This window comes from Notothenia coriiceps, unplaced genomic scaffold, assembly GCF_000735185.1.
Source record: "Notothenia coriiceps isolate Sejong01 unplaced genomic scaffold, NC01 NC01_scaffold00037246, whole genome shotgun sequence".
Classification (NCBI taxonomy): Eukaryota; Metazoa; Chordata; class Actinopteri; order Perciformes; family Nototheniidae; genus Notothenia; species Notothenia coriiceps.
Window position 1 is genome coordinate 25,969,653 of NW_011369947.1, and position 16,002 is coordinate 25,985,654.

Below are 16,002 nucleotides of genomic sequence, written 5' to 3' on the forward strand. Positions count from 1 at the left end.
GTGGATCGCCGGAGCTGTATTAGATTAACATTAACATGCTTATTGTAGTTCTAAGTGCACTGCCTCGCGGCCTGATGCACCGTCCTTGATGGAGCATATGTGTGGGCTGGACCTGTATTTTACAGGAAAGGAGTGAGCAGTTGTCGATTCTTGTTCTGTTTTCTGTGATACATCTTCCTCACCCTCTCAGACTTTCAGTTGCACGTGCTACTAAAGAGACGTGCTACCATGGAGACCAAACAATGGTGTAGCTTTATTAAAGTCTGAGTGGCACTCAGACTTTAATAAAGCTACACCATTGTTTGGTCTCCATGGTAGCACGTCTCTTTAGTAGCACGTGCAACTGAAAGTCTGAGAGGGTGAGGAAGATNTATCGCCTTGCGCGTGGCTCGGTCAAGTCCCTCAAAGGAGGAGCTATCAGATGATTTGTTCACCCGCAGAATAATGGCTGCGTTGTTCATGAAATAACAGGGGACAATGACTCCAGTTGTATTCTGTTGAATCGTAGAGGAGACACTCACCACAACATGACACTGCAGTAATTGTCGGGGGGATGCTGATACAATGTGAAATTAAAGGAGTGTTTACAAGGAGAGCAACAGAGAGCTTCCCATGCCAGCAGTACATTGTAAGCCTCTATATTGCATGTTTCTAATGATTAGATAAACTTGTTATCTTAAATGTAATTTGTTGTTAGGGTGACATTACAACATCTGTCCAGAGAATGCAGATAAACACTTTTGCCTAACCCTGGCACATGTGCAGAAATGTTTGGTAATGTGCACTTTCCCTTAATAAACTAATCACTTAACATTTTTAAAACAAGATGTATTGTAAGTACAGAGCTAACGCAGAAGTGCTACAACACTGCAATTCCGCAAATGGCCACTTGAGGCTGTCTCCAAAAACCGAGTCGATCATAACAAAGACCGCCGTATTGCGAGCATCATCATACTTACCAACCCTCCCGATTTTCGCGGGAGACTCCCGATTTCATTGCCCTCTCCCGGTTTCCTCCCGGGGTCATATTTCTCCCGCATTTCTCCCGATTTCTGACAAAATCAGATTTACCTGAGACTGCCAAGGCACACNATTTATTATGGTTTATAATTTAATGTCAAGACGAAGAAAAATAAGAAGAAAAAGATGGCTGAACTGTTCAGTCAATCCTGTGGAGATGGAGATAGAGGTTATAAATCTCCAAAATAATGTTCAGCTTAAGTCTCAGCAAAACTCACAACATTTCTGGAGCCTTGTAGACCCAGAAAAATATAAGAACATCCACCAGGCAGCACTGAACATGTCTGCTTTATTTGCTTCTGTTCTACAAACCTTTGTGAAGCCGCTTTTTCTGACATGAATGTCATGCAATCTAAATACAGAGCCAGGCTGAGTGATGAACATTTAAATGACTATTAGAGTGAACCTAAGTGGGTCCACTCCAGCATACACCTCCATGATGGACTCCATGCAGCGCCATTCATCTCACTAACTGTGAAAGAGAGTGAAATGCTTCTAAGGTGGTGATTAAGGACATTTATGTGAATTGTCAGTGATGTTCTTAATATGTGGGCCATAATAATATGTGAGACATTTTCGTTGACCTTGATGTGAAGTTAACATTTTTGATAAGCTTTAGGTATTGCAATTTCACACGTGTACAAAAGTATAGCTTAATTCAACTGATGAGGGCTATGTGAATACATGTAAGCGATGTGATGCAAGTAGCTCTTGGCCACTTTCATTCTTTCAAAGTAGCTCTCAGATGAACAAAGGTTGGAGACCCCTGCTCTAAACGCTCCACTTTCACCGCGGCTGTCAGCTGTGTTTACTCGCATCATTCAAACAAGACGTGCTGGCGGGGGCTACAACTACAACGAAATGAACATATTTTACCGTGATTTAATTGTAATACATGTTTCAAAATGATGCCGGTCAGTAAAAACCATGAATTAATGCTTTAACAAGTCTGCAGACAGACGGCAGGCGAACACCATTTAAAATGCGTGTTTGTGTTAGCCTGATCAGCTAAGCTAACGCAGTATATGCTCCGACCGTCCACACTCACAACAACGGCCTACAGACAGAAATAAACCAGTGACTGTATTCTCCATGACACAGACAGTCTGTGGTTTGTACTTGTTTAACTTTAGTCTATAGTTTCTGAACGGATATGAGGAGCTCTGAGTGCTAACAGCTAACGGCTGATGTTTTGGTTTTCTGTTTCAACCTGAGTGGCGGCAGGCGGAGATCCTCACCGCTGATTGGTTACCGCGAGATTGCGTCATGCGAATTTGACGCTGGAGTTAAAAAAATTGAACTCGAGCGGTAGTCGCGAACCTCTTCAATCGCGCAGCGGCATTCACATCAACCGCTTCATGCGCGCCATCGGAGAGAATTTGCGTCTGTCCGCGTCTCTGCTTTGACTTTACATGTAATCGCGCCGCCCCCAAACATTGCATCGCGTCCGGTATGAACGCAGCATTAGAAAAACAAACTGAGAATTTTGCAAAATAATTATGTAGTATGTCAGGAATTTGAAATAAGGGAGATTTTGGGGGGAAAAGTGAGAATAAAATTTAAAAAAATGGGAGTTTGAAAAGAAAAGAATGAATATTTTAAAAGTCAGACTTTTTCCAAAATGTGAGATTTTTGCAAAACAAAAGTGAGAATTATGTGAAAAGTCAGGAATAAGAAAAAAGTGAGATTTTTGGGGAAAGATATGACATTTTTTGGGGGAGGGAAATTAGATATTACAAAAAATAGTCGGAAATTTGAATCGATGAAGAGAATCGAAATTTGGTAAAAATTTCCCACACAAAAAAAAAATGTGAATCCGAATTATTTCCAAAAAGTGAGATCTTTGTAAAGAAAACATTGAGAATTTTGAAAAATATGTTAAAATAATGAAAAAGTCAGGAATTTGAAAAAAGTGAGATTTCAAAAATAAGTCAGAATTTTGAAAAGAAGAGAATTTGGGCCACATGTTAAAAATAAATAAGACCCCACAAAGCAGATCCAGGTATAGATTAAAGTATTAACCTACAGAACAGTACAGTTTCCAGAGAAGAGAGAACATTTACAACAAACACTATTATGATATTTTTAGGTTTGTACTGACACTGTAATCCTGGTCGTATAAGGGGTTATCTTTTTTCTATGATTACCCGTTGCATGTAATCCATTACTTCCCGAGCCTGTCCTGTTGCATCAGCACACAGAAACGCTGATTCCTCTGTTTGTGATATTTCAGTTTCTATTCTGAGCAGATGAACATGACAGCTTCACGCCACACACTTGCTAATTGAAAGCATGCTGCGGAGCGTTGTGAAGTGTCAGCTCCATTAACTGCATTTCACAGTTTACTGATGGTCATGCCTTCTTGTGACAGTTCACACAAGCCTCTGTCCTGTGGGCTCAACTGATCCTAGAGTTATTATATCACTTGTTTGTAATGTGTTATCAGTGGCGGAGGACATCGGTGTCCATCAGCTGCAGAGGTTAGTGGAGATGTTGACATCTAGAGAGTGTGAGGATCTTCTGAGGACCCTGTCTCACCCCGAGGAGAACATCTTCCAGCACCTCGAACGCCTCGCGCCGGAAAATAATCAACTAGATCTGAAACCTCGAGCCAAGAGAGACGCCTCTTCATCTCAGGGTCAGTACTTCTCCTCATCTACTAAATAAGCATTATAGGAAGGAATGGAAAGAGCACTAGAATATTAACCATACTGTTACTAGACTGACTGGAGGAGATAGAGATTGACCAGGGGTGCAAGAAGTACCCAAATAAAGTAGGAAAACTACAGTGTAAAAATACCCAGTTATAAGTAAAAGTCCTGCATTCAAAATTATGAGCAAAAGTACCAAAGTATTAGCATTAAAATATAGAACCAATTAGAACCAAAAGTAAAATGCAAAATGGCACGTTTAAGTACCACACAGTATATTTAACATTATTATATTATAATTGTTGATGCATTAAAGTCTTCATCACTTAGTAAAAGTGACAAAATGTGAAGTCTATCTAAATTAAAACTGTTGAAGGAGTTTGTGTTTAGTTATACATAAAAAAATAACACACACAATTCAAAATGGCTGACTTCCTGTTGGGTTTCGGGGGTGTTTCTCAATGTCGAGGAAGGATGCTCCAGACCCACTATTTCAAGCATACTACGTCATCGAGTGCCGCCGAAGTACTGTTCCAATCTCCAGCATACTTGGAATTCTACCGAGGCCGGCGTACTTCGTAGCGAGAAATTTCGAGGCTGCACATGTGTAGACTCCGCGGTCTTAAAATCCCCACAATGCTTTGCGCACGGACCAATTTCCAAATCTTTGGCGGAAATCGCACTCCATTTAAGGCGGGGCCTCGCATATGACGCACACCTGCACACCTGTTAGGTGCGATTTCCGCCAAAGATTTGGAAATTGGTCCGTGCGCAAAGCATTGTNGTGTGCCTTGGCAGTCTCAGTATAGTCTTAAAGTTACAACCGGCCCTTTGAGTGCAGCCATAATGCTGATGTGGCCCGCGATTCAATTGAGTTTGACACCCCTGTTTTAGAGTGATGTTACATTACAAAAAGTAAGGATCCAAAGAGAACTTGCACACTCCTAAAAAAATAAGAAAAACAAGTCTAACCGAAACAGAAATGCAAATCATAGTTGAAAAGGATTGGGTCATCAGTCAGGTGACTGTTTTATGTTGTTGTTGTTGTTGTTGTTGTTGTTAGGCTGCTAAATTTGAGCTTTTCTCCACATGTCACTTTTAACAAGCTGCATCCGACGGTGCACATTCTTAACAAGAACACTTACAGAGCACTTACTGCACTCATACTTGACACCAAAATAAATCTTTATTTTTATCGTAATTTGGACCTGAAGCACAGACCGTTAGAGAGGAGGCTAATGGGTTTATTTTTCCATTGAGTTTAATGGGATCGATCCTGTCTCATTTGTTCTGCAGGGAATCAACCTAATCGTCAATACTTTACTAAATACTTTGTTTAGTTCAAATGTTGAATTCAGTATTCTTTAATCATAAACCTTTTAACCAGCCCTTTTCCCCAGAAGAAGATAATAACAAGGCCATTATTATTGGTTTGACGTAAGTGTATTCGGTGTGATTTATTATTTCTCTAAAATAAGCAGCAGTACAAGAATTACCCTGTTCCTGCTAGTGTCTGATCGTGACTTTGTATGTACAATTCACGTTACCAGATGAAAGGGTTAGAGTAAAAACAAGTATTAAGTACTTTTAATTATTACAATCATTAATACTCAAGTCAAAGTACAGTATTTACTTGATATACACATTAGTCAATTCAGTGTATGAGGCAGTAGCGCCCCCTGCTGGACGTTAACGCCACAAACACCTGCCCCGCAAACAGCCAATAGGAATCGAGAGACAGCGACTCTTCCGGTTTCACGTAGGAGAGAAATATGATGTGAAAATCTGAAGCTACCGACCACACATTATGATAAAAACAGCTGTTTATTCATCAACTCTCACCGTATGAACAGCGGGGACACTTCACCGGCTCCATTTGACTGTTAATGAGAGGAAGCTAAGGTTGGTGTGTTTTTAACTTCTTGTTAATTTGCTATTTCTAGCATGCTAAGCCTGTAAGCCTGCACTAAAAGCGAGCTGAGTGTTGTCTTTAAAGCCCTTTTATTGTCTGGACACTGTGTTTGTTTACAGCTGAACTACGTGTAATATCTAGACCTGCAGCACAGTGAGGCTCATTTGTAGCTAGTGTAGTTGACACCATGCTAATATGCAGCTGCCTTATCTCGTTATACAGTGAAACGAAAGCATAAATAAACATATTGCAGTTTATTTTACTGTAGCATCGTTATATTCTTACTTTAAATGTCTATGTTTGTCATTATTATCCAAATTAGGTGGATAAACATTGGCCTTTTTAGCAGCAGCATCCCTTCCACTTACGCAATGTTGTGAAATGGAGACAGCAAGATTTTAACAACCCTTGGATTGTTTACGAAATGATCTGTCATTTCACATTAACCATGCAGGCTTTAATGTTATGTACACATTAGCCAGGATGCAGGATTTGGGTCAGTGACATGATAGTGGGTCAGAGCTGAGTGGTGTAAACAAACAAACAAACAAACACACACACACACACACACACACACACACACACACACACACACACACACACACACACCTATCTCCACACACATACACACTCCCTCTCTCTCTCACACACACACCCACACACACACACACACACACACACACACACACACACACACACACACACACACACAGCGAGCATGGATCAATGCCACCTCGACACATGACCATAATTGATGTGACAGTCTATGGACTTAAAACATGTATTATTTCCTCTTTATAAGAACATTTTAAAGGATTCCTGTTCAGAATGAGCCTGACTAGGTCCATGTCAAATGTCATGTGGTTTCACTTTACAGTTGTTGAGACATTTAGGGAAGATTCAATTACATCATAACACAGTAATAATTGCTTAATATTTGGACATTTAAAGTGGAAGTCAGCTCTATTCAAAAGGAAGAAAATATCAATGTTTGATGATGTCATCGGAGTTGAGTTGAAAGGACACTTTCTTGCATACCAATCCAAGCTTTTTATCAAATTAAACCCAAAATCGTAGCATTCTGGACTGAAAAGGCGTGATATATTTTTGGGGATTTTGAGGAACTAGGATAACAAATGTTGACAATTTAAATTCCAAACGATCAATGAAGAAAATAATGTGCAGAATAATTGACAATGAAAGTAATTGTGAGTAGAAGCCCTAGTTATTTTCTCCTCCTAGCATTTTGAATATTAGTGTACCAAACATCAAATGTATGTTATTTTACGACATAATAATACGATTCATTTCTAAATATGTAAACAATTCTTCATATCCTGATGAATTTGATTGGGCATAGTTCAAGCAGCTATAAACAATGGTCTGATTTTTCTACAATGACACACTGGAACTAAAAGACAGAGATTATATATGTTGTATTGTTAAATATTGTTGTAAAGAAATTATTTGTCTGTTTTTTAAAGCTAAATTATCTCCATTCTCCCACCCTCTTCTTCCTGTGTTCCAGGTCTCCGGAGCAGCCATGCCCGTCTCCCTGCTGTGGGCGGTGGATGTGTACGGCCGGGTCTACAGCCTCTCCACGGGGGGGGGGCTGTGGGAGCAGTGCCGCGACGCTCACATGGAGTTCAAGCGCGTGACGGCCGCTCAGCAATGCTGCTGGGGCATCGCCTGCGACAACAACATCTACCTGAACCTCCACGCGTCTGACCTGCCCGTTCGATACCAGGAGGAGACCTACGAGAACCAGGTGGGTCTCTCCTCAAAATTGATTTAAAACGTTCAAAAAGGACGTTCATTTGAGTCAATGTTATAAATAAACTTTCTTAATATGCAAGTAAAAAATGCTTAATTTTTCTTGGGCTATCCACGTCCTGCACTAAATAAGTGAAAATGTGGAGTTCCCCTTGGAGTTGTGTTATGTGCGATTGAATGACTGAAATAGTGCAACATCCTCATACAAGGGTCCCACTTCCTCTGTTGCCACAAACAGCTGTGTACTAAAGTACTTCTTACAGTACAAGTGTACTTCATGCTGATCTCAAATAGCAGACAAAACACCCATGAGATTCATTTTTGCTTTTTAAATGATTGGTCACCCATTGGACCTTCATGTTGTCCCACAGTTATCGGGTCACGTGCATCAGGTCAATACTCAGCTACTTCCCTTTACAAGTGGCTCTGTGGCAGTTCAAACACAGTGAAATTGGAAAGAGGTTATTGGGGTGAACCAGGGGGATTTCATAGACGTTATCAATTGTTTTAAAAGCCTCACAAAGTGCCACAATCTTGTTTCTTCTGGAACTGAAAATGATACAATAGGTTGGAGCAAAACTGAGTGACATTTATAGGGTGACCAAAATGTAACAACTACATTTGATGAGCTAAAAACACTCTCACACCCAAGACAGACATCTTTTTGATACGTCAAACACAGTGTAGCCAGTCCCTAAAGCACACCCTGCTTTGTTCGTCTATCTATTGCACTCTAAATTGAACCATAATGTAAAAAAGGAACCTCATGTTGTATTGAAGAGGATTTGAAACTAGCTCATTAGGTCAAACTTTACTTCGGTAATGAATCAGGTGTGAAGCCGGGTCATTTTCTGATCGGATTCTACACAATCAGACTTCTTGAGCATTTGAAAGGATGCAGGTTCATAGCACTTCAGTGTTGGCTAAACAAACATTAAATCTGTTGGTTTTGACCCCGTTTGTGTTCCGACATGACATCCGCGTTCGTCCATCTTTCTTTCCCTCAGCGCTGGAATCCCGTGGATAGTTTCTCAGATCGTTTGTTGCCTAGCGACCGCTGGCAGTGGAGTGATGTCACCGGTCTGCAGCACCAGCCTCTGGACGGCTTCCTGCTTCCCTCCGACAGCTGGGAGTGGGAGGGCGACTGGCACTTGGATGAAAACTTTGAGGGAGAGCCCACAGAGAAAGTGGTGAGTGTCCAATTATTGTTTTATCTCATCTGTAATCTGCTTACTTTAGTGTCTGTTTCTAAATGATATTAATAGAGTGGTGCAGTGAACTTTGTAGGACAACTCAGAAGTTAGCATTCATGGGCTCTATTAACGAAAAGCCTTAGAGATTTTCCATTGGATTCTGCATTGCATCAAATAAGCTCCATGGCAAACACCTAATGAGGATAGTTACACGTTTTGTTTGGCAGATAGTTTTCCATATTAACACCACCTTGTGATCGTTGAAGCCTAAATGCAATCTTCAAGAGTAAAAGCTAACGTATAAATGAATGACATGTCGGTCACCTGACTTCATATCACCACCACTAAGGTAAAGGCAGCTAATGTTTGGCTATATTATGTTTAGTAGACTCGTTTTTTGACACATAGAAGCTTTGGACATTAGAGCCTGTGACCTAAGTTTTCATTGTCATAACTACACTGTAGCTATGCACACATGACATGATATTTACTGATGTATTTTAAGTCCTGGAACAAAACGTGAAAATCTGTTCAGCTTGTGTTAACCATAGACTGTATTTCAGGCATCTCACTAAAAACTTTTTTTTTTTAAGCGTTGACTTTGATACAAGACAACCAGAGGTGGTAAAATGCAAACAAATGTCTGGGTGTTAGGAATCGTTGCTCACCAGTCTTGAGAAGTAGTGTTGCATGGTAAGGTCTTTCTAATCCTTGTTATAATGATGGATTTGTTTGTATCTGCAGGGATGGACCTACGCCATTGATTTTCCCGCCTACTACACCAAAGACAAGAAGTGGAACTCCTGTGTGCGTCGCAGGCGATGGCTCCGCTACAGGAGATACAGATCCATGGACACCTGGGCCAAGGTGGGTCAAACTGTTTGTGTCTTTGTATTAGAGTGTGTGTATAACTTTCAGTGTGTTAACCTCTATATCTCCCTGTGTGTGTGTTGACAGATCCCCCCACAGCAGACGACTCTCCCAGATCCTTTCAGCGACATCAGCTGTGGAGGATGGAAGATCAACGAGGAGCCCAGAGGCCGGCTGTCACTGTGGGCTGTCTCCCTGCAGGGCAAGGTACAGCTGACACACACACACACACACACACACACACACACACACACACACACACACACACACACACACACACACACACACACACACACACACACACACACACACAACTATAATGAAATATTAAATAATACGTATCCAACTGGGGTTTTTGAAAAATCCTGACATTCATATTTACAACAGAAGCTTCTCCTCACTATGGAGAGACCAGCAGCAGCATAGTGATCCAACTGAACAACAGTTANGCTGCACTCAAAGGGCCGGTTGTAACTTTAAGACTATATAAAAATACATATAAATATATATATAAAATAATGTATTATATTACATTATTGCCTCTGCATTGGATTATTATTAGATAGGGTAATAACTTCATAATTAACTACGTCTGAAAGCAGAAGTCTGGGGCAAATCATTGCAAGTTTCTTCAGTGAGCACGTCACAAAATGATTTAAAAAGAGAAGTCAAATTCTGGAAAAAAAGTCAAAATCAAAAAACAGAAGTGACATTTAATAAAAAGTAACATTTAACAGGAGTCACAGTTGAATTTTCTATCTGTTTTATTGAGAAAAAAAGATTACATTTGTCAACACAGTGGCAAGGTATTCTCTGAAGAAAGCATGTGGCAATAACTACGACGGGTTCACTTACACACACGAGTGGGTCAATGAGGATCAATTAACTGTTCAGTTTCTCATTATACATATTATATGGCAGATCACAAAACAGTTAATACGATTTTTTAACGACCCACATTATTCATACAATCCAAATGTCTACCATAGGTACATTTTGTATTTTGTATAAAACTGCACATTTTACACAGAATCTTAAACAACAGTGAGACCATGAGGAGTGGAAAAATAGTCCTTGCATCAAAAGGTCATTTAAAATACATACCAGCATTCAATCTAAAATTATATTAAAGGGGCGCCTTAACAGAACGGATTTCTGTACACGTTTATTTATTTAAATATCTTATACAAACTTATATAAATAGCCTTCTCATTACAAACAGCGACATACTGTTCTGCCTGTTCTTCCCCAACACGTAACTCTCCCTTCATTCTCACAGTCCATCATAAGAAAGACAAAAAATAACTATATTAAAAACATAAAATAACAATGTATGTATATATTTTGGCAAGTCAGGTATAGGCAGCCTGGGTGCTAATCCTCTCCTTCAGATCCCTTAATGTAAATCACTGCACTGACTGCAGCACAGGAGCCTGGAAAGACCTCCTGACACTGAGAGCATCTCGTTTGCATCTTAAAGGGACAGTTCACCCCAAAATGAAGATTCAGGTTTTAATCTCCTTGTTAGCATGTCTGTAGAAACTCCATCGGTGTCTAGCCAGAAGACAGAGTATCTCAGCTTTGTATTACAATCCTAACGTCAGTTTACTTGATCTCGGGACACAAGATTTCCACGTTGTAGCTTATGTGCATATGACGTGAAAACCATAGAATTTTTTTATCTTGAATCTTGAAATGAATGCGTAAAATGTCTGTCAACTTTCTGAAGAATTTGAAAGTTAAAAAAGTTAACTGTTTAAGTTTTAATATTTGATTTGTAATCTGTTAAAAGTTGTTTTAAGTACTCTGTGAAGAGTTTGAGATTAAAGTTTTGCTAGTTTTCCTAAATTAAAAGTTTAAATACTAAAGATGTTCAGTAAATTAAATGCCATTATTGCAACGTTATAGTCTTGCAATAGCCATCCAACGTATTTACATCCAGTTGTTACCTCTCTACATAGTGTTGTGGGTTTTATCTGTAGTCTGCTGTTCCCTGGCTGGATCCAGATTCCCTTATGCATGAAGCATCCATAGGAAATGATGCATTGCATGTAATCCAGTGCAATTATATCTCATCATCTCAGCTTCATAATGTACTGTTTGCTGTCTATACTCTGTATCAAAGCTGAAGTCACAGCAGGTACAAACTGCCAATGCATTAAAAGCAATAAGCTGCAGAAACTCTGGCTTCACTTTGGGGTGAATCATCACTTTAACTCCAAAAAAACGACACTACAAAGCTTTGCAGACTTCCTCATTCTGCAGTGTTTGTGTTGTTGCTAATGTGAAACGCACACTGGCACAGTCAAACACACGCCAAGAAACAATGGATCCATTTAATAGAGCTGAGAGAGACTAGCATGCAGGCTGCTGAGACGTCGGGTCGGGGTGATATTCAGTGTGTCGCAGGGCTCCCATGTTGCACGATTCCCCTGAAGGCATGACAGCGGTGAAAATCATTTTCTTTCATTTTGTGTGTGTTAGACGTGTGGTGCTGATCTGTCATTCGTGACTGTTGGTCTCAGCTTCACTGTGGCAAACGGATTCCCTCCCCTGCAAATGAAGAAATAAAAACATCTGAATTAATGCTGAGCGCTTCTAATTCATCATCAACCAAAGTGTAATTGAAGGGGAAAATGTGTGAGTTTTTGTTAGTTGTGTTAGGTCACTCACCCTAGAAAGGGAGCGTTTGCAGTCCCATTGACTAAAGAAACCTGTAGTCAAAAAACACAGAAGAAAACACCCTTAAAGATCCAGTAGAGAAATAACTCACAACATTAAAAACACACCACAGCAGCCACCACCCCTCCCTCCAGCTGTGAAGAAAGTCAGTGTTGTCAGACCGGTTTGTTAAGATTTTTCATCAACAGTTTCCCCCCCGCCTCCCTCATTCCCAATCAGTGCAGTAGAGCGTTGACGTACTTAAAATACACGTATTAGTCTGGAATCTGGATCATCTAGAACGGCTACACTGCTGTTTCTCTCACCTGAGGACGATTAGAATCTCCCTGCATCCACAGAGCAATGTGACCCTCAATTTATAGGTCATAAATATCTGAGCTATGTTCCCTGAATGCTTCCATAGCACATATTGTCTCGTAAAATTCCGTACAGACAGTTCTTAAAGAAGCTCCGAGCTATTCAGAGGAACTATTGTCAACCTAATAATTTATATTTGAGGATGTGGGTGCCTTTTAGAACAATAACTTTTTTGAAACTATTATTTTATCACTTATTTCACAGCGCATGACAAGGGTGGATGAAGTGAGGGAACTTATTTGAGTAATATTGGAATTAATAAACGCAAATCTTTAGATTCTACTTCTGTTATCATGCTTGCAAAAGATCTCATTGCATTCTTTACTAATTGCAGGAACACATGCACTTCCTTTAGAGATCAGACAACAGCCAGAAGTCATGATTTTTATTCCCTGAATTCAGCCTTTCAGGAAGCAACTTCTCAGCAAATCCCTCATCCAGGAACAAACTATAAGATAACAACATTTCAACTTGGAGATCTAAAGTCCAAACATATAGAGATAAGAAATACTATCATAAATAAAGCTTAACTTGGAAATATAATGCTTTCAAAACACTTCAAACCTGCACGAAAAATCAATAATTACTTTGGGATAAGCAACATTTTCAAGGCAAACAAACTTAAAAGTGGATTTTGAGCCAGTAACACATTTGAGAAACCTTTAGCTCCTTGCTGCCTTAACAATAGGCGCGTTCACACCGCAGTACTTTTCCCACTTTAGTTCCTTGCTGGGTTAAAATTGAAAGCTTTATACATCAATAACATCTACATAATTACGTAGCCTAATATAATTGTCCAACACATCTTCCCTTGACCTCTTTCAAGTGAGTTTAAGTAAAAGTGGTAACGGAAAGACAAAGGCCAACATGTAAATAAACATTTATTTTCTATTGGACCACAGACAATAACTTTGTAGGGTGAAGGAGAAGGGATTTGAACGCTGCCTGAGAGGCTTGACTCAGGGAACAAACGCCCTAAACAGCAATAGTGAAAACCTTCACCTTTGCCTTACAGTCACAAAAACAACAATAAAATCAGCCCTTAGCCCTCGGAAAAAAATCCTCAAAGGCAGAGAAAGGACTTTTTAACAATGGCACTAAGGTTTTGCTAAGTACTCAAAATAATCACCACTGCGATTCCTACTGTCGGGAAGGCACACCCTCACTGTGTTTTATTTCCTGGTGAAACCCTGAGGCTGCAGATACAAAGGACGCCGAGTACAGGCAGAGCAGCGAGGAAGGTGATGATGAGGGAGAAACGAGTGTGCCCGGGCATGTCTTCTGTAGTTCATTCTCAGTCAGCTGACACATGGAGGCACAACATGAAATGGTTTCTTTACCCTTTATGTAACTCTCTCCCCTTCTCCTCTAATCTCTCCACTCCTGAACAAACCTTGCAAAACAAGGCTGCGAGCTTATAAAAAACAAAAATGAGAACCCTCCTATCTGTTTTACATGTTTCCTGATTGATAAATACAGTAACTTGATTATACATAACATCCGAAGTTCAAATATCATTTTTGGGAAGTATTCGTCTTGGTAGAAATAGCGTGTTTCCTCGAAGCGGTATGAGGCACTGAGGTGTGTTTCTGGCTGCGCTCCATCTTTAAGGGCGTGGAGGCCATGACTATGGCAGCGAGTAGATTTGATAAGAAGCAAATTAGTTAGACAAATGTGTGACGGAATTTTTTAGTGTGGCCTGAATTATCTGAGGCAATATAGATATCCTATCAGGGAACACTAGACCTTTTCTAGAACACGTGTTGTGTCCTGCTTTATGCTGACATTAAAACACGGCAGCCAGCAGCACAGCCCCAGTGACTAACAGTAAGTATTGATAGCAAATACTGCTCATGTTCCGGTTCATATTTCAATTTAGTGTCTCTAATGTGACATGTTTACCTGTTTTAATGCTCACAAAGCTCTTTTTTTTCTTTTCTAATACTTCCTATGCTGCCGCACCTCTTTTCACCCTCTGTCTGAAACCAGAGACCAGTCTGCTCTGATTGGTAAACTGGATGGCTCTGTTGTGATTAGTCAACCACTTAGAGATGTCCGGGCGGGGCTAAAACTTGAAGTTGGAGGTGGGGTGTGTGAGAGCAGCAGGCAGCAGCGCTACCGTCATTGACCGCAGCCCAATGGCACATTTCCACTGCAGCGGGGTAGCCCCGTTTAAGCGTCCTCGCTCAGGCCTCGGGCTGCCTCGCTGGCCGTGCGAGGCCGTGGCGCGTGAGTGTTGACGTCACTAGTTCAGCCCTGGCCCTGGCCTGATAGAACCACGATTGTATGGGGCCGGAAAAAGAGGGAAAAAGTACCCGCTAGCCGGTGCTACGCTATATGGAAAGGCCACCAAAAACTGGGCTGGCCGCTTGAGGGCGATTAAGGACGCTTAAACGGGGCTACCCGCTGCAATGGAAATGCGCCATTATTCTCAGTCAAACGGATTATTAGGATCTGCTGCTGAAGTTTAAGTTACAAAGTGGTATTGTTTCGTGTTTTGTTTTTTCGTTTTCTGGAAATAAACGTTCAAGAGAAATCAACCAAAACGTCCAGTGGATTTTTGACTGCGAGTCTGACACTGCTTCCCAGCCCCAAGCTCTCCATGTGCCAAGAAAAGGAACATTTGAAATATGGAGTTATACGACAAACTGTTAGGATTTTGGAGTCCAATCATTTCAGACCATTTACATGCACACAAACCTATAACACACAACAGGAAAGGGACAACTCCAAAAAGCGTAACAAGTCCCCTTTACTAAGTACTATACAATACACTCTGTAAGTGCCTGCTGGTACTGACCGTGCTTTTGGGGGAGGGTGTGGAGTAGGGGGCGCTGTAGGGGGCGCTGTAGGGGGCGCTGTAGGGGGCGTCGTCGCTGTAGTCTGGGGGTGGCAGCAGCACCGGCTCCTCCTCATCCTGCTCCTGCAGACTGGACACACTCAGACTGCGCACCGGCGTGCTCAGATTGCTGCAAATCACATAAACAAAAATCAGCTTTCAAACATTCACTATGAAACAAATGATTGATTTCCAGCGCGCTGTGATGTTTCCTCACCTGTTTGATATCACTGAAGGTCTGCAGTAAGATGAGGGAAACCACCCACGCCTGATAAGGAAGAAAAACACACCACAATATCAGAACACCTCATAAAACTGTTCTTATATAAACAGCTGAGCAGCATAAAAACTTTATTGTTCCCTGATTATTTGGATAGTTGCTATCTGCCTGGAGTCCATGTGACATATACACCCACTCTTTATAGGAGGTTTCAGACGTGGGAGAGGTATCGATCGTCTCCTCTGACTCTCGGCAATAAAGCAAATATTTTCTTAAATGTCAAACTTTTCAGACAATCTTACAGTAAAACCAGGCAGGATATATATATATGTATATGTATATATATATATATATATATGTATATGTATATATATATATATATATATGTATATTAACCAGAAAGGAAAAACTGACACTCATTTTTGCCAATATGTGAACAATGGATTTTTTTTCTTTTGGTTAAAATTGTTCAACAGATTTTCTAC

The 16,002-nt window shown here is 40.6% G+C and overlaps 2 protein-coding genes across 2 annotated transcripts in view; one reads left to right on the forward strand and one right to left on the reverse strand.

The window, feature by feature from the left end:
• The first annotated feature begins 5,429 nt into the window (after positions 1–5,429).
• On the forward strand, positions 5,430–9,845 carry LOC104966556 (tectonin beta-propeller repeat-containing protein 1-like). The gene is made up of 6 exons (XM_010795739.1): positions 5,430–5,573; positions 7,112–7,351; positions 8,364–8,546; positions 9,294–9,416; positions 9,507–9,626; positions 9,807–9,845. Exons 2-6 carry the CDS (start codon positions 7,127–7,129, stop codon positions 9,843–9,845), a joined length of 690 nt encoding a protein of 229 aa, XP_010794041.1. The 5' UTR covers positions 5,430–5,573; positions 7,112–7,126.
• Positions 9,846–10,171: 326 nt separating this feature from the next.
• Positions 10,172–16,002, reverse strand: part of baiap2l1a (BAR/IMD domain containing adaptor protein 2 like 1a) — a 28,997-nt gene continuing 23,166 nt past the window's right edge. Inside the window, exons 11-14 of the mRNA XM_010795370.1 lie at positions 15,515–15,565; positions 15,259–15,427; positions 12,093–12,133; positions 10,172–11,972 (exon numbers count right to left, since the gene is read on the reverse strand). Of these exons, the coding sequence (XP_010793672.1) occupies positions 11,900–11,972; positions 12,093–12,133; positions 15,259–15,427; positions 15,515–15,565 (334 nt within the window). The 3' untranslated portion in view covers positions 10,172–11,899. The remainder of the gene's footprint in view (positions 11,973–12,092; positions 12,134–15,258; positions 15,428–15,514; positions 15,566–16,002) is intronic.